The 27,950-nt window shown below is 49.6% G+C and overlaps 1 protein-coding gene across 5 annotated transcripts in view; it reads right to left on the reverse strand.

The window, feature by feature from the left end:
- The window catches only part of NCOA1 (nuclear receptor coactivator 1), a 185,667-nt gene that overhangs the window by 36,993 nt on the left and 120,724 nt on the right, over positions 1–27,950 (reverse strand). For all 5 annotated transcript variants that reach the window (XM_075497637.1, XM_075497635.1, XM_075497636.1 and 2 more), the window contains exons 4-5: positions 23,881–24,047; positions 1,088–1,182 (exon numbers count right to left, since the gene is read on the reverse strand). In XM_075497637.1, the coding sequence (XP_075353752.1) occupies positions 1,088–1,182; positions 23,881–24,047 (262 nt within the window). The remainder of the gene's footprint in view (positions 1–1,087; positions 1,183–23,880; positions 24,048–27,950) is intronic.

The following is a 27,950-nucleotide window of genomic DNA, read 5'->3' on the forward strand; positions in this document are numbered from 1 at the left end:
CACCTCTTGGAGAGTTTTATTAATTTTGGCCCCTTCACTCCAGGGCTCAGGGGAGACCGGTGTGGTACAAGGAGGGACTAAGCAGGTCTGGAAAAGCAAGCAGCGCGGCGCAGGAGAGCTCCCCATGGCCTCTGAGCATCTTTTGGAGATACAGAAGAGGCCAAAAATGTGGCTGGGGGTCTCTCTCCCCAGAAATCCTGAAACCCAGGCTGGCTTTCTGTCTCAAAAACGATGCCACTTTTCACCTCCCAGCTATTGGGCTCCCAACAGAAACCTCAGAGTAAATCATTGGACTGTGTCATGTCAGCAATTATGCTCTTACAGTTAATTAAATGAATTAGATGAGGATGTTGCTTCCTTTTGGTCTTTGAATGTGTAATTTTATCAGGCGGTTTCAATGCAAGAAGGTGGCTGTGGGATGGTGCTGGCCATCCCTAGGGAGGAACCCCCCCAGCCCCAGCCCCAGCCCCAGCCCCAGCCCCAGCCCCCCCCTGTGAAATTACCAGCTGAATGATTTAGGATTTGAAGTTTATCTCTGGGGCCTGTGATACAATAAAATAACCCTCATATAATAACCTTCTCCATACAAGATGGTCCCGTCAGGTCCAACTCTGACCTTCCTCCTGAGATACGATTATTTCTGATTTACTGATACCAACAGAAACGCGGAGCGCCCTCCTCATTCCTCCCTGTTTCTCAGTGGACAGGAGGATTCAAGTATCTTGAAAAGCATCCATCCACATTACCTAACTCACCTCCAAATGAGGACGGGGGCTCAATTTAATCCACACTTAGAAGCAACTCAATGTTTTAATGTTGATATTAAGAAGCTATCCAGAACAGCTTCGACTTAACCAAGGCTGAGCTCCATCAAGCTTGGTTAAGACTCACTTTCCAAACCATTTGCTGAAGCGAAGAACTAAGATCAGTTTACCTGCAACTTAGGCCAGGGACACGGTTGGGCTTAGAGCATCCCAGCTACGTCCCCGTTGCCTTCCTCCTCTGTATTTCACTTTCTCGGTGCACTGCTTTGCTTTGGGCAGTAGCGGGAGCCTGGCAGCATCAGCAACAACCTTTTAGCACCTACCTCCAGAAGAAGAGGTCCCAGAGACTCCTTCTCAATCACCCCTTGGCTGCTGGACGAGATGTCGGACTTCTGGACTTCATCATCAGCTGCCTTCTCTGTAGCAAAGGAAAAGGGACATTTCAGCCAAAAGAACATTTTACTACTGACTTATTACCAATAATAAACAAAATATTGACCGCTTGTCATACAGGCAATGAATGATGCACACCAAAAGACTCCAGCGTTTTCATTTCAACCCTCAGTCCCGTGAAGATATAATGCAATTTCTAATTATTTATGAATTATTATAAAATAAAGGCACTAATTACATCACAACCTAGTGCTAGCAGGAAGGAAAAACCCATCTTAAGCAGAAGCCTGCAGAAAGAGGCATCCAAAATCAACATTTTGAAAAGGAAACGGTATATCCAGCTTAGCGCAAACTACAATATTTGATCTGGAACTTCTCGAACAACACTTTAAGAAATAACTGCCGGGAGGAATTAAGGGAGAACGGGCTGTGCCAAAGGAAACCTGCCGGAGGAAAAAAAGCAGCTCCTACCACTGATGTGCAGGGAGCATCGCGGCTGCCCATCAGCCAGGAGCCAGCGGGGCTGGGGCCGGGAGGAGAGCATCCGACACGGAGCGGGCGATGCTGCCGGAGGAGCCCAGCCCCAGCCCTGCCAGAAACTCTCACGCTGTATTGCTGAATAAACCCTTTGGGGAAAAAAAAGCAACCCAAAAAACCCAGCGAGAAGGCCCTGTTATTTATCTCGCACTCCCCCGAAAGGTGCTAGCCACGTCGCGCAGCTACTCCAAGGAATTCAGGATAAATCCAGCAGTGAAAGGCGGGTGGCAAGTGGGATGTGATAACGCCAGCGATCACGGGCAAGCGAGCCACGATGCTGCTGGTGTTTCAGGGCTGTTTGGTTTTGCTCCTCCATATCCGTGACCATTTTCCCCTGGGAAAGCTGGGATAGTCCCTTAACCTCCCCGGATGCGATCCGGGAAGGATGGGGAGAGCAGCATCCCCGCCTCCACAGGATGCAGTTGAAAATAAACCCTTACGGCTGGGAGCGACTCGGGAGGCTGGCAGGGCAAACCCCAGCCAGGCACATCTGGGGCTACAGAGGTATTAGCAAAAAGGAGATTAATTACTGTTTAATTACATGGTTTGGGCGGAATAAGAGCAGAAAGAGGCAAGCGGGAGCTAAGTCTTGACGGTGAGGATACCTGCTTCGTTGATCGGGCATCACTTAGCCAGGGGAAAGCAGGGACGTCTCAGATTGCAGAAGCTTTTTGCCTCAGCGATGTTTTGCTCTGAAATGCGAAAACGCAAGCTCCTGGGGACAGCCGGAGGGGCAGGGTATTACCCACAGCATGCCGGTGCCCACTGGCACTGGCAAAGGAAATTATCTAGTCATGCAGGATGCGAAACAGCACAGGAGTCCTGAAGCATCCTCGGTCCAGGCTCACACGGGCCGCTTCGCTGCAGGTTTTGATTAAAAATGAAAAGACTCTCTGTGGCTAGCCGAAAAATGACTTGCAGCTCGATCCTCTACTAATTTTACACCATTTACAAGGTTTTCCCAGGTACCAGAACCACAAATTCAGCCTAGGAGCTCAAAATTAAGCCGTGCTCTTTCTGCGTAACTGTTAATTGTTAGTATAAAGAAAGATGCTGGGGCTGGGAGGCAGCCGGTGATTCGTGGACAACGTGCACGGTCCAGGGGGACGCAGCCCCAACCTTGCAGGCTGCGCTTCCCCTCACGGCAGGAGTAACAACCCGGGGTTTGCCCGGAAACCAAAGGGATGCTCAGAAAAATCCCGAGGACCAAACACATGTGTGGTGCTGGGAGGTGGAGGAAGAAAATTGCCCCAACTGGTTTTAAGAGGGATGGCAGCAAGCTGTGAACTTTGTTGCATAGCAGGACAAGGGAAAAGGCTCCTCAACCCACGGTGCCTTGTGTCGGACCTGGAAACCCTCATGTGCATCAATAAATACATCTTTATCGATCATGTGTATACATGTATCAACACACCAGGCCGACGGAAGAGCTCTGCCCAGCCTACGTCAGTCCATTCCCAGAGGGCAAGAGATGTTTTCTTGGGATAAATACCCGTCGAGCGCAGCGGCGTGCATGCCGAAGGTGCAAGCCAAGAGGTTTCTAGGACCGCTGGAGGTTTCTAGGACTGCTGGAGGTTTACTGCTCATCCCTCTTGACACTGGTCTCCGTTTGTGATCATCCCAGCGCCAAGGGAGCCGGCCCCCGACTTGTCTGTAAGCGAAAGCTAAATTGCATTTGCTGTTTTGCAGCACATCGGATGCAAGGTTTATTACTCAGCATCAAATCGCGTTTGCAAAACGTACGGATGTGTCCCTTGCAACTCTTCACCCTCGCGTCCTCCCAGGGCTTTATCCGTCTTCAAGCTCGCTTTGGGTGTTCCTCTTTCCTGACTTTGTCCTCCGTCCCGCGCATCGCTCCTAAAGCAGCTCTGAGAGGGGCGAGCTTGGAAGAGCATTTGCTCAATGCTTGTTCTTGCAGAGGGGGCTGCCAGCTTCCCCCACCGCTTTATCAGGTAATCTCTGCCTCTGCTTTCCCTCTCGCCCAGTGGCTCTTTTCTCTTTAGAAAATAAATCAACCGAAAAAGGTCGCATCTTTGTCTCTGCTGGCACAGCCCCGAAAACAACAGGCAACGCGCGCCCCGTTTTAAGCACGCACACGCAGGTTTGGGATGCTTAAGCAACGGTCTGACTTCAACCCTGAAATACCTGACCCCTGCATCCTGCTACAAACCCCCTTGGGCAGCTCACCTCATCCCCACGGGCCTCAGTTTCCCCTGTTTCAAGCAGAAACCGGAGTTCATCCCACCCGAACCGCCTCCAAGCAGCAATGCCTGCCTCCCACCCAGCACTGCTGCATGGCTAAATCATGACGGAGCAGCACCCTCCCAAGGAAGACACCCAAATCCCTTCCAAGGATGGAAGAGCTTCCCATGCACCCAAACCCACGGGAGCTGGCGGGTACCACAGCATGAGAAACAGCTTTACTTTCCTACTTTTAATAAATTGACGCACCAGAGGCAACGCACCGGCTTTCAGCTCTAATCCTTTAACTGGGCTGCGGGATCCTCCTCCTGCTTTAGCAAAATAGTTTCATCTGCCAGCTCCAAGCGCGTTATTCAGGAGGATTAACCGGCAGAACGATGCACCATCACCGTCTCCCTCGTGCGCAAGTCCTTCTCCTTCCCACTTTTGCGGCACCGGGATCCGGGAGCAGACAGATCTCTTAAAGCTCCTGCTCACCTTCTCCAGGGCGGCACATCCCAGCGACGCACAGCTCCTTCGAAGCGTCAGCGCATCTCAGCTAAGCACTTCGGTTCATGTGCTTAAACGCAGCTCTTCAGCTTTTCCGTCCCTGCATCCGAGGAATACATCACAAGCAAACCGCTGGTTTGCACCTTAACCCATTAATCTCAATTTTCTTTTTTTCCAGCATTAATTGCAGCGGTGGCTCTGCTATGCCGGTGACAGGCTCATGGTCTCGGGGAGCGTCGGTCACGGGACAGGCATCCCCTGTGCTCAACGCAGCCAGACACAGAGCAAATTCCCGGTTCCCCAAGCTCATAATCTCATTAGAAAGCCGGACAGGCAGATCCACATGAAAATAAACCAACGGGAGCAACATGAGCCCCAGCGCTGCTGCCGTTTGAGGCTGTCGGGATCCAGCTGCGGGGGCTTTGGCAGCCTCGGGCATCGTAAATCCCCATCGCACAATAAAAGCCAGGCACGCCGACGGCCCTGATTGGAACCTAATTGCCGCAAACGTGATTAAAGCAGCTTTTTTTTCCTTGCAGCACAGAGTGGAGCTATTTTAAACGCATTCCTCAAAATACACCCCAATTTTCTGACATCCAAGGAGATGTCTGGGTGCCTCCGGGGTCTATAGGAGCCACCGGGTCCTCAGCACTTCAAAAATATCAGGTCAGTGGATTTGAACCGCGACGTAAGTGTGTTATAACCAGGTCACCCAACACCATCGATACTGCAGTGGGTGCAGGACCCGATGCCCGCTGCGATGCTGGGAACACCAGGGTCACTTTGAAAACAATCTTGTCCCGTGCCAACCCTGCGCAGCCAAGCTTGGCACGGGAAGAGGTGACATTTCCAGCTCAGCCCCGCTATTTCGCAGCCACACGAGCCTCCTGGCTAGAAGCCGCTGATTCTTTGCAGGATTAGAAGAAGGGATGGGGAAGGCACAAGGCTGGGAGGGATGGAGGATGCTGCTAAAGCACACCGGGACCGAAAGAGGAGTGATATGCTTGGATGGGCTGATGCTGGAAGCGATGGCCAGCAGCACAAGGCAATGGGAACAGATTTTGCATCACTGAGCGCTGCTCTCCCCGTCCCTCAGCCCCATGGTACCCAGCCGCGTCCAGGGCTGCTGGCCAGGCTGCTCTCGGCGTGCAGCTCCTCCCAGGCTCAGCACGATGGAAGGAAGGCACGGAGCAATGCTGGGGGGGAAAAAAGGGGGTGGGAGGCGAGCAGAGTAAAAAGCAACACCCCTGGCAAGGCGAGGGCTGACGGCAGGGTGGCAAGCTGCTGAAACGGTGGGGTGCAGCCCAGGCGGGGGTACGGCGGCAAGTTGAGGCGTGCGGATGGGCAGCCGACCCATCCGGAGCGTTTTCCCCTCTGATTTTAGAAGACGTCAATGCAGAAAGTCCTTTTTTTTGTTGTTAATAAAAGCCCAGAGCCAAGAAAAGGCTTTGGAAAGGCAAACGGCTCATCTGGGGTGTTATTTCTGCTCCCCCAAAAGAGACCGTGCAATATGTACCCCCGTGAAAACTGCCTCAGACCCTCTGCCTCTAAACCACATCTCATGGAGCAAAGCTGAAGGACATGGCTTTGGCAAGCGGATGCCACTACGCCCCTGCCCACACAGGTGTAGGGTCACTGGTGGTCTCCCCTTTCTTCGTGTCTTTTCCCTCTTTGCATTATTATTTTTTATTTCCCTAATCTCCCTAGCTCGCCTTAGTTGCCTCCATCCCTTTGGCAGGTCTTCTGCTCTTTCCCTACCACCATTTTTGGTGGCACAAGGCACAGCAAAACCAGCCCCAGGATCCTGCACTCGCCTCCCTCCACTTTCAGACCTCTGTACCTGAAACCTTGTACCCAGAGAAAATCAGGCATCCAAGGTATGGAGAAAATCAGGCATCCAAGGTAGGGAAGAGACAAGTGTTGGAGAGGAGCTGTGACCTCCTCCAGTAGCCATGGCTGGAGACCTTCCCCAGAGCAACGCCGAAGCCACGCAGGGTGGGAGCTACGACGGCAGTGCTGAAGGACACGATGCGAAACGTCCCCCAGAAGGCCTTAACTCATTGTGTTTTACCCAAAACACGACAAACCCCTGTGGCCAGGAGAGCACCTGCACTCCAAGGGGCTGGAGAAGCAAGGATGTGCCAATAGAGCGATGGCAGGACCGCAGGGAAGGGGGGGTGGTGGCTTAGGGGACACCTCCCAGAGCCACTCCAAAGCAGAGCGTGGGAGGGGAAGGAAAATGGGGGTGAAGGAGGTGGAGGGAGGAAGATGTCCAACGTTGATGTCCACCTGCTGCATCTCAGGAAGTCAGCCCCAGCCCCGCAGGCTCCATCGCATGGAGCTCCCATCCATAGTGCCCAGGGCAAGCACTCCTGTCTCTCCATCCCTTAAATATGCACTTTTAAATTAACATAATACAAGCTGTCTGATTCTGCTTTTCATTTAAAATTTTGCAGCTGAAATGCTTTTCTTCCCCCCCCAGAAAGGAGTATCTGAAAAATAATATATTCCACGCTGGTCTTCTAAACGAGGACGTAAAAAACTCAAAACAGGATTTTGTTGAGAAACGTCATGAATGCAGAAAATTGGAACAATTGTTTCCACTTGCCTAGCACAAAACTTTGTAATATATTGCATTTTGCCTTGAGTTGCAAGAAGCTCACTGCTGCTCCCTGAGGAAGCCCCCATGGAGAGGCCCCCGTGGTTGCGGGCATGATGGCCAGGACCCAAATGCTGCCCCGCACTCTCTGAGGGCTCTTTTTCAACCCAAGATTTCTATGGGCAACGTTCATTTTTCATTTCTTATGACAGAAGCCCAAAAAGTCTTTGGGTTTGGACTTCTCTATTAAAAATTCAACAGCTTGAAGGCAAAAAGTCCAACTGAGGAGGACTTGCAGCTTTTCCCAGAGCGTGTTGGGTACCCTGGTGGGTACCAAGGATGATAGAGCAGGGAAAGATGGAGAAGTTGATGAGATGCCTGGAAAACACGATGGAGCAGCAGGCATGACAGCTCCCCATCCCTCTCCCATACGGCACAGCTCCGCAGCCTCCCCGAGGGCCATGCCAGCTGAACCCCGCAGATCTCAGCCAGGATCCACTCTATCTGCTTTTTAAAAGATGAGCGAGACAAAAAAATCCACATCTGTAATTTCCCAAATGAGGAGGTTTGATTTTTAGTTAATTAAAATCAGATGGAACAGACTCGGCACACCCACAGATCGAGAGTGTGACAGAAAGGTGTGCCATTAATTAGTGCCTACTACGAGGTTCATCAGTCCAGGAAACCCAACCGGAAAAAAAACCTGCCATAAAAATAAACTCCTTGGCAGAAGGCGTGCATCAAATGCACCGTCCAGTGGGGCAGGAAAAAATTGGTTTTAAAAAGCCACAAAGGAAGAAAAAGACAACGGCATTGATACAGTAAAGTTGCAGGTAAGGGGATCTGGGCTGTAGAAATGGGAACGCTTTTGTGTTTTTTAAATGGTACCCAAAGAGGAAGACATGTCTTGGGTATATGTCAGATCAGGGACGTTTTGGGGGAAAGCCTCCGAGCATCACCTGCTCCTGATGGTGGTGGTGGCCTGGCCCAAGGTCCTGAGCTCACCTTCAGCATCCTCTTGAGTCCCAGCAAGCCCAAGTGCTCTCCTCCCCATCCCTAGGGATCAACAAGTAGAGGAAGATCCAACCTCAACTGGGGGATGAAGCCAACTTCCAAGGAAGACCATCCTACTTAGCCTACAGGGCACATGCTTGGACCACAGCAACGATGGCTTCTTTGGAGGTACTCTAAACCAAAATTCAAGCTGTGGAAGCTGAGATTTGCCCAACACCCACCTATTTAACGTCAGCATATTCACACAGAGGCAGATGCAGAAAACCCAGCCCAGAGTCCTCCCTTCTTCACTTCCACAAATACCAGATTCCTCTAAAACACTGTATGGAAATCAGCAGCTCTTAGGTTGTATAACTTTTTATTCTAGTAGGAGGAAGGAAATTATCTGATCTATGAATTTAAAAAACTGTGGAAAAATACAATCTGTGAGATTCAGAGCTTGAAAATACCACTGCAAGAAATAGAAGAGCAGATCTTGGCTTTCGGAAATCAGCACAGCTCCTTCAGAGCCCTGCGCTCGCCTGCTTTACACCATCCGTCGTGATGGTCTATCGGTGACAAGCCCCAGGGTGCTCCCCAACCGTGTGCCGCAACACCAGGCTGGAGCGCCAAGACACCGGAGTGAGATCCATCTCGTGGAGCATGGGACATCTGTGATGGAGATGTTTCCACCTGAGCTACTTGCCTCATGCTTCCCTTACGGCCTGAGCAGAGAAAAAGGCAGTTTTAGAGGAGATTTGCCTGATCCCTTTCAAATTCTTATTCTAAGATAGAGTCTCATTTTTGGGGGCTTTGAGGGGTGCTGTTATCCCCTACCCTTCCTCTACAACCAGCAGTCAACTAGGTGTTGCTCTCTCTCTTCTCTCTTTTTTGGCGAGAGCCAAAATCCTGACTTCATCACCTCACTCCAACATTGGCCCTGGAACAAACAACCCAGGCACCTCCAGAGCTGGCAACACAGCGCTCACTTCAGCCCCGAGTATTTCTGTGCTGTCCCAGAGAACATCCTCACCGACACAGCCCCAAGTGGTTCTTCAGACACATCTTGAACCCTTATTCTTCCATCAGTGCACATGCAAAGGCACACGTCAGGAGGACACATCTCACCAGGCACACAGCCAAGGGAGGAAACGAAGCCCTTGGGGTGTATAAAACGGGCTCTAGTGCCCACGTGGATGGTGAGGATTGAGGGCTGAAGCTGGTGGCCACTCCAGTTGCATCGAAAGAGCCAATGGTGGAGACAGACCGGTGGAGGGCAGGACAGCGGGGGTGTCCTGCTGCTCTCCCATGTCTCACCTGAGCTTCTCCCTTTGTGGCCTGGCTGGAAAAGCAGTCAAAAAAAGCAGCCAAGCATTGCTGCTGTACCAGGAACAGCGACGGCTCCATCTAATGCTCTCGCAGCTATTTGCCACGCTGCCTGCAGCCCAAGAGCCCGTCCTTACCAACCCACAGTGGCTCTGGGAAGTCTCACTAAAGCCCAGGGCTAGTCCCAGCAGATACAAACCTGTCCAACCACTGCATAAAACATCAAATCCTAAAAGAACTAAACCACACAGACTTATTCATCCACCAGCATAGATTTGCAGGCGGGACACCACATTTATATCGAGGTTAGTGATTTCAAGGTAGCTTTTAAGCCATACGAGCAAAAGATACAACAGACCAGCAGCTTGACTTACCCTTCCACTTGCCCAAAAACCCCTTCGACACTGATATTTCAAACCCAGGACAACAACCCACGATGCTTCAGAGCAATTTGCCACACAGAGCTGACAGCACTTCCCATCAGCAGGAGGGCTACAGCCACCTCCACCACGTCTACAACCAACCCCGGGAAACAGCCACGCCTGGTGGACAACAAACCGATGCCAGATCAGGTCTTCAGCCTGGTGATCCCAAGCTCAAGCGACGTTAACCTTCCACATGGCTATGGGCTGGTCCCCAGTTTTGGCTGCTCCTCCAGCTGGTGTTTTCCCTCCTGTCCCACAGAGGATAAGGATTTTGAGAACAGGAATTTTGTCTTTTTTTAAAAACATGTATCTACCCAGCAATAGGTACAACCAAGTTCCTCAGAACTATACAACGCGAATAAATCAGCAGTCTTGTTTTATCCCATTTGACCCTTACTATAAATTGCAAAGAACATATTCCAGCATTGCCCTCATCCTAACCCACCGCTATGCACTCAACCGAATGGCAACCTGCGACATCCGTCCAAGTGAGGACCTCAGGGAGGATGGACAAGACACGTGCTTCCCTTTAACGAGCCTAAGACACTGCTCCCCATTGACACTCCCACTTTCCAGCTGAAGAAACCTGATGCACAACGACACACTGCAGCTCTTGCTGGAGCGGATTAAGAAGTTCATTGACGTCTTCTGAGCTGAGATGCTGTTACATGCCATGTGAATGCTCGCAACCCAAAAGCCACCACAGTAACTTCAGCCAATACTGCTTTCACACACCATGGTGCTTCACCAACTGGTGGTTCTCTCTTGAAGGACTCCAGATGCACCGGCAAGAGCACATCTGTCCATGCCCCAAGGCAATGAGCATCATCCACCATCAGTGTTCGACAGCACCAGGAGCACAGACTAAGATCCAAGACACCGGTCCCTGCTCCGACCAACAAACATCACTTTCTTTGGCAAAGTTTATATGGAAAACTATTTTTCTGCGTCTGATAAAATCTTTGTGTAATGGCAAAGAGTGCAGAGCAAAGCGTGCTGCCGCTAAAATAGAAGGAAAAGGGTATTTCCTTCTGTCTTCACACCTTTTAGAGTTAAACATTAATGGTGTCGAGATGTCTTAAGTAAAAAAGGCTGGTTGTCTGAACAATGTCAGGAAAAATTATACGGTGCTGAGTGAATGCAAAATTAATGAGCGCTGAATGCTGACAGAACAGGCATAAGGAGCCGAGACTTTTTTTATAGTCGACGCTGAGATCAAGCAGGTAGAACATCTCCATCTTGCTGGGGGAAGGAATAAAGGGAGAAAAAAACTTTTATCTCAAATCTGAAGAATTTAATTCGTTCAAAAACTGTGTCAACTCTGCACGGCCAAATCTGCAGAGATGAGAAAGGGCTACACGTAGCTCCCCCCTACAACTTTAATTCAGCCCTGGCACAGCCTTCATTCTCCTCCTGCAGGCATAAAATACATCGCAACACAGTTTTAACGATCCGACTTAATTTTGCAAAGAATTAGACCGACTGTCTTTTCTCAGGATGTAGCATCTTGAAGCCCTGGTACGCTGCATGCTAAAGTCCATGAGAAGTTACTATTAAAAATTCACTCGTGTCAACCGTTAAACCAGCTTTATGCTCAAGTTGCACAGGCACGTCAAATATGTGAACTGCACCGGCAAGGGGACGCCTGCCAAAGCGTGCAGACAATGCAAAGCTCGAGCGCGACGAGGGGGGAGCTGACGCTTCCCATGCACAGAGCAGCACTCCCCGCCCCAGCCCCGCTCCTCCAAACCCAACTTGCTCGCACCTCCCATCTGTCTCTCCTCGGCTGCAACGGGAGAGCTGTCAATCTGCAGCTACTGAGGGGATCGACTTGCTTTTTCTGCTAAGCCAAAGGGATCTGTCGGAGGTAAAGGCAGGCTTCGTGGTGCGGTGTAAATGAACCGAGGGGTGGCTGCAACACGTGCGTGTCAGTGTGGTCAGTAGGTGCAAGTGCAGCCACGGGCCATGAGATTTCCCTGGGGATGGGCAGGAGCAAGCCACATGGTATGGGAAGCTACCTAGAGAAGATAGAGCCTCCTGATATGGGAAGTCACCCAAAGAAGCAGCTGCATGGTATGGGAAGCCACCCAGAGAAGATGGAGCCGCATGGTATGGGAAGCCACCCAGAGAAGATGGAGCTACATGGTATGGGAAGCTACCTAGAGAAGATGGAGTGATGTGGTATGGGAAGCTACCTAGAGAAAATAGAGCCATGTGGTATGGGAAGCTACCTAGAGAAGATGGAGCCATGTGGTATGGGAAGCTACCTAGAGAAGATGGAGCCATGTGGTATGAGAAGCTACATAGAGAAGATGGAGCCATGTGGTATGGGAAGCTACCTAGAGAAGATGGAGCCACGTGGTATGGGAAGCTACCTAGAGAAGATGGAGCCACGTGGTATGGGAAGCCACCCAGAGAAGACGGAGCTGCATGGTATGGGAAGCTACGTAGAGAAGATGGAGCGATGTGGTATGGGAAGCTACATAGAGAAGATGGAGCCATGTGGTATGGGAAGCCACCAGAGAAGACGGAGCTGCATGGTATGGGAATCCATGGTATGGGAGAAGACAGACCAAGCCATGCAGGTGAAGACTGCTTTCTTGTTGATCTGCACAGAGCCTGTTCAGGAGGACCTCACCTCCAAAATGAACTTTAACTCTTCCGGTGCCATCACTACCTGCAGAACTGCGGGTGCCGTGCCAGGTGCTGGATGTTCACAGTGGGTGCACGAAGGCACAGCTCTCGGGTGCTCCCTATCCCGAAGCAGGCGAGTGCCTGGGAGAGTAAGGAACAAGGCTGAACATCCACCCTTCGTTTCCCCCGGGAAATACCGCAGAGACTCACGCGATGGGGTTCTGCACCTAGGGCCAAGGTGCAGCTACCTGCAACTACTTTTCTAAGGACCATATCCATTATTTCAGAGATTTGGGATGGTCCAAACTATTCCCTGCTCCCATGAGAAACCATCCACGCGCATAATTCACTGTCTCAGTGCGGCAGCTGCACCAAACCCGGGGCAAACACCAGCCTGGGGAATCTGATCCACCACTCCAGCGTTCGTCAGCCCCGCTCATCGTAATATGGATTTAATGATTTAAAGGGTAGTTAGCTGAGACTGGCGGTTTAATTAATTAATGAAAACCTGTCTTAGAAGGCAGACTTCCTAAATGAGAAGGGCAGAAGGAACGGTGAGAAATATCATTTAAAACCATCCAAATGGTGTCATTGGCTCTCTACCTAAGGCCCTGGTGAGGCTTTAAGTGCCACCAAACACCCCGTGATGAAATCGTGAGGCTCGGGAGAAGCAGAAGAAACCAGATGAGGAGCTCGGCAGCTGGGCACCGGGGAATGCCGTGGCCCCAGAGGGAGCGAGACTGCTCCTGCATCTCTCACACTCGTGTCCCAGCAAGTTTGTTTGCTTTGCCCGACCATACCGCCCGGCGTAATAAAAGCTATTATCTCCTTGTACAAATCTCCCTTTATTTCCTCTGCTTGCAGGAGCATTAGGAGGATTAAGGTCTATAAAAGTTTGTTCAGGGGAAAATCTGAAATGAAAACGGAAGGACTCGCACGGCTGGCTCCAAGCGTGGGGGGTTTTTTTCCCCATAAGAAAGAGGTTTATTGTGTTACTTCTTGCTTTTTAGGCATGGCAATGCTGGCACTGCCGGGCGCTCTGATGGCTCAATAATCGAGACGGGCACTTGCAGAGATGGGCTGGGGTGAGCTTCCCTCTGAACCCCCCCTCTTGCACAGGATACTTGATGACTAGCTCAGATGAGATGCCTCCATCGCGGTTGCTAGAAGAGAGGTGGGACGGACCCCTGTCGTCCTGCTCCTGCGCCCAAAGGGATGCCAGCTCATGGGATGGATGAGCCTCTTTCTGATCATCAGCCAAATGAACCCGGCTCCAGAGCAGAGGGAGGACAAGCTTAGAGGAGGCAAAATCCTGCTGGGGTGCCATCCCGGGGGAAGAAGAATCTTAAAATAGGTTTTGTCCATCTCTACGAAGGGTAAGGAGGGCCAGGAAAAGGGCTTTAAAGACAGGGGATTTTTTTCCTGCTCTCTTAAAAAAGAGACTGAATCAAGGAGAAGGAAAAAAAAAAAAAAGAGGGGAAAAAAAAGCTAATCTGGCACAGCAGAAGGCAAGAGGAGGAGTGATTTCTACAGGTGGTTTATGACTCTCCGTATGAGCCACATGCCTGTTACATCCTATCAGATCCTCTTCTTACGGCGAGGTGCTAAAGGATTTATTAGTTCTTGACAGTGTGAGATGTTTAAAAGCTTGAGGATGTAATAACCAAATGTTCACTTGTTAAAATAAAGGCACCGTTTGGAGAGGTCTGTGCAATTCTTAGCAGCCTCCCCTTCCCCTTGGTCTATATTTAAGCTGCCAGCTAGATTAAAACTGTCAGAGCAGGGATGAGAATTTTATTGACATGCTTTGTAGGTGGTATGGCTCCATAAAATAAACATATACAGAGGATGCTCCCTGGCGTTGCTGCACAGGCAGAGATTTTTATAGTACTGACCTGGGGGAGTTTGTATCTGAAATCAATCCCTGATATAAAACAGATTCCAGAGGATACGGAGAGACAGACTTCACAAATGTCTGCGGAGAGCGTGGGCAGGGATGCAATCCGTTTAACATTTCACGTTGAAACCAAACTGCGGAGAAGGGGAGGGCGTGAAATTCCCCGAACCTGCTCCAACAAACTCTTCACCCCTCGTACGCGAGGTGCAATTAATTACTCTGATAACGGGGAGGTTTTAATTCCGGGAAGGGCGCAGGATGGAGCGTGGGGCAGAGGACCCCCGGAGATGCTCGGGAAGCAAAGCGAGGGCTCTCGCCCCAGCTTTGCGCTGGCAGAAGTCACTGCTGTGGATGGGGATCCAGCTCTTGAGGCGTTTTTCAAAATCAAAATTTTCAGATTTATAGAGATGAAGGCCAGTAGAGATCACTAGATTGGCCAGTCTGACTTCTTGAATATCGCAGAGCCATCGAAGATCACCCACTTCCACCACCATGAGCCCTGAACTTCTGTTTGGCCAAAACCTGACACAACCCACCACTTCCCTTGGCAGCTAGTTCCCAAAGCAATCACCCTCCCAGTTGTAACTCTGGGCCCGAGTCCTAATTTGTTTTTGTCTGGCTTCAGCTTTGAGTCATTCTCTGTTATGCTGGATTTAAAAACCACTTTACTAGCCAGCATTTTCCATTCTTGTTAATGTTTATAGTGTCATCACCATGTCCCCACTCCTTCCCCCCCCACCAATACACTCAACAGAGCTCTTCAACCTTCCAAGCTGCAAGACATTTTCTCCAGCCCCCGGCTCATTTCCGTGGCTCTCCTCTCCGCCTTCTCTGGATTTTGCAATCTCCTTCCAGCTTGGATACCATGCCTGAGCTCCAGTTTTGTCCCACCAACTCCATGCACACGTCACATCACCCAAGAGAAGTCCACCTTGCTTTTCATCACATCCCAAGTTCACATTGACTGCCTTCACTTCCAGGATCTTCAGATCTTCTTGAAAAGCACCATTTCCTGGGATACCATCCATCCAGCACCCCTGTATGCCCATCCTGTGTTGGTCTAGCAATGATTTTCTATGTCCTTCCACATCCATGAAGATGTTGAACGGCACTGAGATCTCGCAGGGACTCCCAAGAAGCTCCATGAAACTCCATTTTGAGAATAAAGGTGTTCCATCAGGCTGAGGAGAGGTCACCAGTGGTGTTCCTCTGGCACCTGAGGTAAGGTGCAGGGAGAAAATACACACTGACTCGAGGGTGGGTTGACGCGTTCACGTGACAGAGGACCAAATGGCAGAAAAACTACCCAATTGCTCTGCTAAACTGTGCTAATTTCTCCCCCTTTCTGCTACTTGACGGTCAGGCACTCATCAACCAAGAACGCCAGCTTTGGCTAAAAGTTGGGGATGGCTTAAGGGAGGTGACAAGAGGAGACAACCACCATTACCTCCAGCATACCAGGAGCGGTACCAGCAACAATCTAATGCTACTGGTAAGATCTGGTAAGAAAAATCATGACAGTCTGGGCCAATTCACTCAAGAAAAATGAAGTTCAGCTGGAAGAAGTACAGAAAAGAGCTGTTGGGTTGATTAAAGGAAAGGCTTAAGTATCTGACACCAAGATCCTAGGAGAGCTTGGTTTGTTGGACAAGTCAAACAAAGGTAGAGAACAAGAGGAACGACTTCATAAAAATGCATTAGGGAAGGGCGGTAATTACCAAAGAGAAGGAAGAATAAACCAAGTTAAAGGGCAACGTTGGCACAGAAATGATCCGAAACTCATTTCCACCAAAAACGAGCAGGTGGTTTCAATCTCTTCAGGATCTCAGAAGGATTCCTGGAAGGATGAAGTTAAACAGTTAAAAGGACTGGATCTGTTTGTACTCTGTTTACCTTGGATCAGCCTCACACTTGAGGGCTTTCAGTGGGCACCTACCGAAGCCAAGGAGGAATTCCCCCTCCCCGCTGATGTCTAACCTGGCCTCCAGGGCTTGGTTGTTTTTCTTTCTCTGTAGCCCTCTAACATACAGTGAAAACTTGGCCGCTGAGACGGGATGAAAGCGGTGTGCACCCCTCCCTCTAGTAGCACGAGCAGCTCCATCAGGGCTAACCCAACCACCAGATTTGGAATGAAGAAAGAACTTTCTTCCCCAGCACCTGCAAACACCCAGCGACAGCACCACTGGCCGAGAAGGTCCTTCTTGACCTCAGGGATGAAGGCGGAGGAACCCAGAGTCTGCAAAACACTGTTCTAAGGCAAAAGCAAAGCTCCCCTTTTCTGACCTCCCTTGAAGCAAACAAAATCAGGATAACTCCAATAAAGTCAATGCATTTAAAGAGGAGACTACAGCACCAGGCTGACAGTTGTAGCCTGAAGAGATTCCAACCTAATTTTATATTTGACACAAACCTTAATGTGGTTTTAATTAATTAATTAAAAAAATCCTTTAATTAATGTAAACCCCTTAAAGCGGTTTTCGTTTACTCCATTTCCAGGAGACATTTCCACTTACATTGCTCCTCAGATGCCATTCTGCTGCTTGCTTTTGTTCTTCAGTCAAACCTCAAATGTTAGACCTAAACTTCTGTTTATAATACATCGCTGGCCTTGAAAGCTGGGATGCTTTGAGCTCCGGCTATTTCTTGAGACTTCACTTTAATGATTTTCCAAGTACTGGGGTTTCCATCTCTTCTCTGACTATGCAAAAACTCTACGACTTGTTCTTCCACTGCATGAAAGTGTCCTCTTTCGGGTCCACTGAAGGACCTCTGTGTTGACTCGGCACATAAAAGCGACCAAAAATTACACCTGAATTCTCTGAATCTAAGTTTAAGTTTATCTCAATTTCTGGGTGCAAGGGAGAAAGGCAGCAGTAATGGCGTGCTGTCACCCTGCCCTCCTGGCAGCAACACCCACCTTGGGCAGCTCTCCAGGCCACCAAGGAAGGAGCTCTGATGTGATGTGGGAATGCATCCCCGGGGTCCAGAGTCCCTGGGACCTCTCTCCCCCTTGGCTCTCCTGATGGCAACCTGTACTTGGTAGAGCAGCCACTGGCTCCTGTCTTCAACTTGCTCCATCTGCATGGCCAGCCTGGGCACCACATCTAGGTGACCACCAGATACTGCGTCCCCAGTCTTGAGACCCCAGTGTAAGGCAAACTGGAGTGAATTCAGTGGAGGCCACCAAGATGGTCAGGGCTGGAGCACTGATCCTGAGACCAGAGGCCAAGGGAAGGGGTTTGCTCTGCCTGGAGAAGGGATAGCTTTGGGGCACCTGACAGCAGCCTGCCCATGCCTACAAGAAGTTATGGAGGTGGTGGAGCCAGGCTCTTCACAGCGATGCATGGTGAGAAGATGAGAAGCAATGGGTGGAAGTGAAACAAGAGATGTTCAGGTGGGATACAAGGAAAATCTTGTTTACCACGAGGCCAGCCAAGCGTTGGAGCAGGTTGCCCAGAGCACTTGTGCTTCTCCATCCTTGGGGACTTCCAAAGCCCAACAGGGTAAAGCCCTCAGCAACCTGGGCTGATCTCAGAGCTGACCCTGCTTTGAGACCATTTGTCAAACACCACCACTATCAGAAATGGAAATAAGCTTTATGGAAATGAGATGGTTCCAGCCGGACAGAGAGATTGCCAGTGCCCAGGTAAAATGTTAGACTTCTCCAAGAGGATACTGGATTACAATATAGAGAGAGGGAGGAGCTGAAATGACAGAGTAGTCAAAAATATAAAATGCAAGAAATAATGCAAGCATAAAGAAGGCAGAGTACGTTATGCAGAAGGCGCTTTCCCTTGGTGGTGTGGAGGCAGCAGCTCCAAGGACCTGAGAAGTTTAATCAGAAACTGGAAATACTGCCTACGATTCAATGCACGTCAAGAAAGATGTGTTCACCTTGGAGTTGGTGAAAGAAGCAAATGCAGACAATTTAGGAGGATGCTAAACAGAAAAAAAAAAAAAAAAGCCTAAAGACTTTAACTACATTATCGTGGCAAAATAAAGCCAAGGGAGGGAGAAGGTCCCAAAGGCTCCTTCCACTCCTGCACTGGAGATGTCCAGCTCCTTTGCAGACTCAGTAACACGGACTTGGGCTAGATATTTCCTCAAAGCTAATGGAAGTCCATGTAGAGCTCCGTCCCCAGGGGCTGTGGACACAAAACCCTGTCGACTGAGGGTAACGTGGGAGCCTGGACCTGGGCAGAAGAAACCAGCTGAAAGCCTTTAATTGCTCTGCACTGGGTTGCTCTGCTTTGGGGTAAAGCTCTCCAAGGGGCCTCGGCTCTGTGACTTGCTTCCACACATTGCACGCAATTACTCGCTTTGTGGTTTTATGGGAGTAATTTTATGATCTTTAATAACGTACCACATCACTCAGCTGCTGGGACAAGAAGGGGCTCTTGACTCAGCGCCCGAGGACAAGGTCTCCTCCTCTCCTCCTCCCAAAACCTCACGCTGCTGTTGCAGGCTGTGGGAGAAGCCTCTTCCCAAGCCACCACTTCACCATTTTCTGACCACCGCTAAATACAAAGCCAAGGCTTTTTTGTTGTCTTTTTAAAGCTCACCATGTGTTGGCATTCCCAAACCCAAGAAGAAACTCAGCATTTGTTTTAAAGAGGCTTCCATACGTCCCACTGAGGACCCAGGACCTCTCTGCGCTAGAAGCTGTACATGTATATCACAAAATAAATCCAGGGCCAAATCTAAGCATATGACAAGACAGCAGGGGAACTTAATTAAAGGAAAGCCACCGACAGCCCAATGATCATATGCAACAGAGCAGCCAAAATCAATAATTATTTCATATACTTCACTTAATTAACCTACTGTATTTACCCAAAAGGAAAATTACTTCCCCAAGTAGGTTAACCTCCAAATGGGGGGCTCTTAAATTAAGGGTCCTCTTCTTTTCGGGTTGACGTGCCCTAGTGACAAAGGAGCACAAACTTGCCTGAAGGAGCCCGTCTTATTATGGCCACACTTCAGGGGAAAAAAAAAACAAAACAACAAACAAAAAGATGTCAGGAGGACACAACTGCTCCATGGTTTTGTTGGACCCAAAAGAGGACACGTCCATGCAGCAGAGGAACAAGTTGTGGAATTTTTTTGTAGTCTGAGAAGAGACAGAAATGCTCTTATCCCTAAACCCTCTGAAAATTATTAAAGTAAAGGCTCAAGAAACAGTCTTCCCCCCCTCCCTGCCCAAAGTAACTCAACTTAAAAACTGAGGGTCATCTTTGCAGGTTAACACAGTAACGTTCGGGAAAGAAAGCTAATTCTTCGCCTGGTGCCTTTTTAAAACATTCCCAAATCAGGTCACTATTCTGTAGCATTATTACAGAATAAAACTGCATTAATAAAGATCTGAATTTTTTTTCCTTATACATCTATGAGAACAAATTCAGCAGCTCCGCCACTGAAAAGCCAGGCTTCGCGGGGGCTGAAGGTGTCGTACGTGGGGTCATACAACCCTCCATCGCCCTCAGAAGCCTTGCACTGCAAAGGCAAGCAGTGACTCGGGGTCCTTCATGAGACAAGCTAAGTTGTACAAATCCAAGCAAACACAGAATAAATCCTTCATTTTGGCAACTACAGAGTAAATCTGCTGGGGCTTTTGGACCTCGCAGGACCAGAAACTCATGAGCATCGCCCCACGCGTCCTGGCGGGGCCGGGAGCCGTGCCGCGGCTGCTCCTGGACCAGGTAGCTGCCGGCTCTGCGCATCGATTCCTGCAGAAGCCAAACATACGGCGGCACAGCGGGAGAGACCGCCAGCGAGCGGTGATGAGCAAACGCAGGAAGGACGGGGGGAAGGAGGTCCCTTGGATGCCGGCGGTGGTAGAGTCACTTGCGATGCCTTAGGAGGTGTTTCAAGGGCAACCCTCTGCGGCTGTTTGAGTTTGTAGGCAGCGTAATGAAAAGCTCAATACTATTTGATTTATTCTATTAAGGTGCTGCGTTTATACTCCTGCTCTGGAAGGAAATTAAGCAGCCTATCAATGGAGAGGGCTTTTGGGAAAAGACTTGGTGGCTTCATCTTAAAAAGGACACTGCCAAGGTTGGGAGCTCTACAAGGGAGATGAGATGACTCCTCCGCCAGCTCCCATCTCCGTCAGATCTCTGCACACTGCTCATCACCCCTCCCATAAACCAAAGGTTATCACCCTCCCAAAACTGGGGCATTTAATTAAAAAAAACATCCGGGGGAAAAAAAGGACTTTCTGGACCCCGCCTGCCACGGCAGAGCCTGGTGTCGCAGGGGCATTGGATGCCGAGGCTCTGCCTCTCCTCGGGGCAGGGGTGACCCTGGCCTCCACCGCACTTGCAGGGTAGGCAGCAAGTATTACATCATTTTACAGAAAAGGAACAAAACAAGCGGTGGTCCGTGCATCAATGCGGCTTTTCCAATATCTCTGCTCATTTTTGTACTCTCCTGTATGACCAAGATGCCTTATTTTTGCATTTGCAACCATGCACTGCTGCCTTCCCAGAGGCAACCGAGCCTCCTCCCCGTCCTGCAGCTCCTGACTCCATCACAGCTCCACCAGGCTGCCGTGATGGCTTCTTCTAACGGCCTTTACGCCACCTCTGCTAACCCTACAAGCCAAAGAGCGACGCATGTTGAGCAGGGAAGCTGTCCAGCTTGCCTCCATCCCTCGGGTTTTGACCGCAGCAGCACTGCTCTGAATTAAAACAACCTTGGGCGAGCTCACCTCCACGTGATGGATGGACACGAGCTCCATCTCACAGCATGGCTCCGCAGCAGAGGACCCACCCCAGGAGAGGACCTCCGGCATCCATGTGCTGGGCGTGACGCCGATGTGAAGGCAAAGGGGAGGGAGGTCCGCACGGATGGACCGCTGCCCCGTGGAGCCCAGGCAGGATGCTCAGAGAGATCTCCTTGCTGACCTCCACACCGCCCAAGAGGCATCAGTGGCCTTTTCTCCTCCTTCCCCAACGAGCGACCGCACGCAAGCACCGTCCAGGGCTCCAACACCCAAACCACCCGACTCGAAAAAATCGAAAAAACTTTTGCGGGACGGACAAAGGCTGAAAAATTAACTGTCTGGCCTCTTCCTCCGCTGCGTTTATTGCTGTCTTGGCAGATGAATTTCAGGTTGCTGCCACAGCCGCAAACTGCTTGTTCTGCCAACTGTACATTACTAACATTGGAAGGTGTCCAGACCTAGGAATCTTTTCTAAAAGCATTTGCTTCATACTTTAAATAGCAGCCCAGCAGGCAGGGGGATGGGAGGGAGGGCTCAGCCCCTGCGTGCGATCCATCTGCAAGCTTCTACCGGCTCTTCCACCCCTTTGTGGGTTAAAACCGAGGACGACCCACGGCAGAGGTGCAGGGTGGGGAGACCTGGTGGGATGCAACCTCCAAACCCTCCAGGGCTGGCAGCAGGATGATGCCCCTGCCCCGGGATGTCCCCGCTCCCCCGGCGCTGCCTCCTGCCCCCTCCCAAGCTCCCCAGCTCTGCACTTGGCACATTTTCCAAATGAAATTAATGACAGGACGTTGGCTGTTTTTTCATTGAAATCTGCTCTGCTACGAGGTTTAGCATCATTTTTCCCGGTGCTTATGGGTTTTGCTTATTATTGGGCTTAACAGCATCGTTTGCTGGGACGTCCTGAGCCCGCTGTAACACATCGCTGCGAAGTCCAAACTCCCCGGCTCCTCTCTGTTACATGAACTCACGTCTCCAAGTGGGTTTCCTAACGGAGCATTAGAAGGAGCACGGCCAATGCTGCAGGATACGTCACCGTTCACAATACTATAGCAGCAAAACCCCGCTCACAACTGTTAGCGAATATTAATCGGGTTTATGGCTGAGAAACAGAGAGGAGGAGGAAGTACACGGGCAGGGAAACACGACGTCTAACATGCGATATAACTACAAGGACAGAAAATTGTCTCTGGCCACAAATATTCTGACTTTTTGCCATATTTTTCCTACCTCCTCATATAAAATGCTCTCACAGTAAACTGCTATGAGCAAATGCAGGTGAAGTTTCTTTTCTTCAGTAATTTGGCGCCGCACTAGATAAGCCAGCAATACAGAGCAAAGCTCAAGGCATAATATTTTTAAGTAGTGCTTGTCCTAGTTAATGTTCAGCCCTGCTGTGCAATGTCAAGAAAACTAATGAACAGGGAAGTGGCAGCGAGCAGGAACCTGGGCGTACTCACCCGCTACCAAACTCCTTTCAGAGCCCGGGCACGCCATGAATGAAATCTAAAAGCAGTCGTCCTGGTTCATCGGGAAGCCCAGGCAGCCTGTGCAACGTGAGCTGAATGTTTTGCCGCCGTGCTTGCCCCATAATTTGGTGCCTAAAATAATAGTGAGCTGGGAGGACCTACGGCAATGCCTGGCTTCAACTAAAAGAGGGTAAATTCAGACTAGATCTAAGGAAGAAATTTTTTACACTGAGGGTGGTGAAACACTGGCCCAGGTTGCCCAGAGAGGTGGTAGATGCCCCATCCCTGGAAACATTCCAGGTCAGGTTGGCCGGGGCTCTGAGCAACCTGCTCTGGTTGAAGATGTCCCTGCTCGTGGCAGGGGGTTGGACTGGATGGCCTTTAAAGGTCCCTTCCCACCCAAACCATTCTGTGATTTTATGGAGCGCCTGTGCGTGCATACCCGTGTTCCAGCCACGGGATTTGGGAAAAATTTAACATCTGTTATCAGGCAACACCGCTCCGCTCGGAGCGTGTGGCGGGAGCTTTGGCAAAGGCAACGTTTGACGGATGATGCGCTCTCAGCGCTAATACTGAGCGGGATTCACCTTGTGCACGAAGGACAAAGTGTTTGCACGAAGGACAAAGTATTTGAGCGCACGAGATGGGCAGCCCGTAGCGGGCATGATGCCGAGCAACTGGAGCCCACCTGCAGCAGCTCCAGGAGGGATGCTGGTGTTGCGAGGACCTGATCAAGTCCTACTCCCTCCTTAATACACCTCACCCCTTCTCCTGTGCATCGTTTGAGCCCTTTGGACTTCTACATTTCAGTCTATGAGTTGACACTCGGGGTGAATTTTAACCTTGATATGGCTTCTCAAGCATCTCTTCTCTGTTGACCGGTTACAGTGCCGTATTCACCGGCGGGAGGTGGATCAACGCCCCCTCTAATCGGTCTGGTTGGCAGGAGAACAGATCTGACAAGGCTACGTGGTTCTTCACCCAGTCTTGCACAGCGTGGGGCAGAGCTATCTGTCCTTCACCTTACCCAGCTATAAAACGGGGTTTCTGCACGCAGTTAATAGCAGTATTGCTGATAAGCACTTAATGGGCCTGATCCTGAAAGCTTAACGAGCACTTCTAATTATTTTAATCTAAGGAATAATTTCAGGATTAATCACAAACACGGAATAAAGTGCCACCTTGCATCAGAAACAAAGGTGGCACCTTAAACAAGGCAAGCGACGAAGGTAAAGCATTCCCTTTTGTATTACTGCTTTCATAAAAGTGGGAGAAGGAAAACTATTGCAAATAGAACGATTATGTCATGATTTTTCATGAATTAAGTCATGATTATCTGCTGCAATCTAGTGTCTGAAGGGTAGCAGGAGAACAATCTTACTCTGAAGCTTCCCGACAAGCCAAGGCAGGAGGCTGCCGCCTTACCTTGCTCCAACCTCTTCATCTGCTGGATCTGATCAACCGTCTTCTTTAGGATCTTGCATTTGTCGGGTTTGACACTCAGAGTGTCGATGTCCCCGATGTTTGCAGACAGCAGCTCCGCCAGCTCCTCTAAATATTTGTTCTCCTGTTCCCGTCGCCGCTTTTCATTGCTGTTAGAGAAAGAAAAAACAATTAAAAGTCACGTTAATGAGTTTTTCCTACTGCTCAGTCTAGTCACACCTGGGCACTGGACAAGAACCCAAAAGTACAACTACTGGCTGGAGTGATGACTGTGCTATAATCCGAATACCTCCAAAATACTGGGGAGTTCTTTCAGGCTTTTGTATATTTTTATGCACATAAAAATAATCAAAATCAATGCCAAGGGAGATACGTAGGGCTAGCCAGACACCCCCATCAAAAACAGACCTCTCACATTCAGGACTCTCTCAAAAATAGTTATAAATGAGCTATAACAAAAATAATCAAAAATAGTTATATACAGCCTCCTATTTTTTCCACAGCCACTATTCCAGCTGTCGCCAAGTTTAATCCTAAATTCACACATAAAGGTTAACAACATCCACCGGAGTTCACCAAAGTGAAAATCTGAATCAACGGTGACAAGAGGAAGATGAAAAATATTCATGAGATCAACCTTTTTGTCCCAGTAAAAGCAGCTTTTCTTTTAGCTCCCGGCCGCTGCAGAAGCCCAACGCTCTCCCATCAACTATTTCTACATTCTGGGAATTGAGACTGCATTATTTACAAGCTATGACATGGCCATCATTGAAGCCACCCTGGACACTGTAACATATTCCTTTACCAAAGACATTATAAGCATCAAAGCCACCAAAACAAACTGTGCATATGGGACAGACACATTTTCCCTCAATACCTTCCACTACATCAACCGCGGGATGAAATGAGGACAGCTCAAAATGCCCAACACGGCTCTACACCGCTTGCGATGCCTTTTATCAGGTTGGTTTTCAATAAACCACCTAATTTTTTGTTACAACCTCCACAGGATGCCCAGCACTCTATGTAAGAAGTATTGCCTGAAAATCCCTATTATTTACTGGACACCAAGAAGCTGCTGAGATGCCTGTGGGTATGGCGAGATGCTTCTGGCCTCAAAGAGGCCCCACCATTCACGGAGGGGCTGCGAAAACACTGGTTACAAAAGCTGATTCCAAAAGTCCGGCTCGGTAGGAGATTTGTGTCCCACCGCAGACGTGCTCTGGCTTGTGCTACGTGGCCAAACAAGCTCCGCTAACAGCTGAAGGCTTCAAGAAGAGGTTTTGGTTTATTTTATCTGCTGAGAGTGCAAGTCAACCAGAGCATGGATATACTCTGATAACTCTGCAGAGACCCTTTAGAAACCATATCTGTCCAAAAGGGGACGAGACAACACCAGGTCTCCTCTCTAAGGAGCTCCTCAGGTAGGCTGCACAGATGTTTCTTTATTTTTTCCTAATTCCAGCCACTTTATTAGCTCAATATCCAGGTCTGACAGGTAGGTGTTGTCTCTTGGGCATTTTACTGCTGCTTAAACTTGCTCTTACATGAAAATACCTGACGACCGCAGGGATGAGCCTCCATGATGAACCTCCCCTTGCCTCCCAGGTTTACTGTCCATCATCTTGCTTCTCCTCCTGCCCATGTCTCTCCAGGCGGTGAGACTGCCCAGAGAAGCAACAGGAATGACTTGCCCTCCTTTAACTCAGTGGAGCAGCAGAATCAAAAAAGAAAGAAAAAAGAAAAGGCAAAGCCAGCTGCGGGTGTGGAGAACACCAGCCGTGTTTCTGCTCAGGCCACCGGTCTCATGAAGTCCACAAGCGAGACTTTCCACAGAAAACATGCAGCGTGACTTGGAAACTCCTCTGCAATGGGCTCGGGTGGGCGCAGGACCCCTCGCTTCCCCAGCAGGCAGCTGCCAATGGGTGCTAAGGGGTCACAGGCAGCAAAAAGAGCTTCATGGAGGTAGGTGGGATGTCCACATGCTGCAGAAGTGCTGGGTCCAGCCACGGACCTCAACCTCCCTTTGCACAGGTATCGGTGACACCAGCGCTGGCACGCTCCCCGGCAATGGGCAGGCAAATGCTTCTCGATGGAGCTGAGTGAGTATTTTAGTTAAGGTCAAATTAATTGCTAGCTCTCCCTGTGAACCAAAAGCAATAGCAGAGGGGAGAGAAAAAAATTTCCCTCTGTTGTGGGTGAGCTCATTTCATGAAAACCCTTAATGTTGCTGTTGCTGTGGCAACTTTCAAATTGTAGGAGGGAAAATTGGCCAATTTTCCTTACATAAAAGCATCATGAGAATATTACAGCAGTGGGCTGTTCTTTATGACTCCCAAGTATCATCAAAAGCAATAGTTAAACGTTCCAGGTTTTAACAAAGGAGTTTTGAAGTTCACTTTGCTCCGGAGTACGTTACGGAGGACTCTGGCCAGCTCAGGGAGGAGGACGAGGTCCCTCCCTGCCACGGCTGCGAGTCGGGAGATGGGCTGAAGGAAGAAAGACACAGCACTGGTGAGGACGTCCCTTCTGGATTTTAGTAAAACGTTCAGCTCCAGTGTTCGGGTTGGATAGCCAACCCAATGACAAGTATTTGAGTCAACCCTTCTAAAAATGCTTGTAGGTGCTTTGTGGATGTGAAAACTCGTTGTGCTTGGAGAAGGAAGGAGAATCCTTCATCCAGAAGTTTCTGCTTCTCTACGATCAGTTCATTCCTCGTACTTTGAAAGATCCCTGGTGCCGGCAGCAGAAGGCTTTCTTGGGGTGCTTAGGGGTTAGGAAACCACAAGAGATCTGCTTTCCAAAGGCAGACCAGATGAAGCAAAGATGTGCTCAGCCATCTGGAGAGCAGTTCCTTCAAGAAGAGGCATCCAAGCCCACCTTGCTTGGACCCAAGGACCAACAGCTCCACCCCACACTCACCTCCGGGGCAAGGACCGTCTCCGAGACCGGCCTGGAGAGAGCAGCAAGGGCTGCAGAGCTCTGACTCAAATGACTCAGCCAGAAAGGGGAAATATTTCATGTGATTACAGAAGTATTTGTTAGGAATAAGATGGCTACAAGTGCTATCAAAACATGTTCTGTAATTATTACTCCTTTAATGGCACACGGCTAAGCCATGAACCACAGAGCCTCTGTAAGAAGCTGTGTGAACTCTCCAGAAGGGAGATGTTGCAACCAAAAACTGCAATAAACAAAATCCTCAAACAACCTCTTAATGTCTCTCTACTGAAACAGCGTAGCCTTTACATTTATTGTGTAGAATATCATGTATGAGCTGTAAGTGACAGAAAATACACCTGGGGTTTGCTCAGTGCATCAATATTCTGCGACGACAAGCAAAACAGCATCCCAGGCAGCAGAGACATGGAGGCAGCAGCAGCACCATACGTTCATCCTTACTATATCGCCATAGAAAAAGATGCACAGGATTTACAGGGAGCCTGGGAAAGCCTGTGGAAGGAGATCACAACTGCCTCTGTCTAGGGCTTTGTAGTCTTAAATCAGGTGGCAAGGTACCTGGGACAGGAAGGCTCAGTCATAAGCAAAAGGTGCCTTTCTGCAGTGAGCTGAGCTTTGAAGCAGTCTGCATGAGCACACAGAAATGAAGATACTTCAGACAGAAATATTTTCTGGTTTGTAATTGCACCATGGAGCAAGAGGGTTTCCACCGGAGTTTCTGAATATTACAAAACCACGGATTTCTTGGGAATCTGGCGTGAAGAGGCAGAAGGCTTGGGATGATCTGCAGACCTCACAGAAGTAACTCCCCCAAATTTACCCCGAGAAAGCTTTTGCGATGCTCTGAGCGCTCTCAATTTATAAAATCAATACATTAACTTTGATAACGAGCCTCTAATCATCATTTGCCACCTAACAACAAGCAGAGCAGATGGGGAGCTGCATTTCCATCATGCTCCATCTTCCACTGCAGCCACCGCTAAAAGCAAAGCGAAGTTCTGGTGGGAAGTGTGAACGTTTCCGAGTGGCTGAAACCCGGCTCCATCTGCTCGAGCAGACGGGACAGAGCGACGCAGTGGGAATGACAAAGT

This window comes from Mycteria americana, chromosome 3 (genome assembly GCF_035582795.1).
Source record: "Mycteria americana isolate JAX WOST 10 ecotype Jacksonville Zoo and Gardens chromosome 3, USCA_MyAme_1.0, whole genome shotgun sequence".
NCBI classification, from domain to species: domain Eukaryota; kingdom Metazoa; phylum Chordata; class Aves; order Ciconiiformes; family Ciconiidae; genus Mycteria; species Mycteria americana.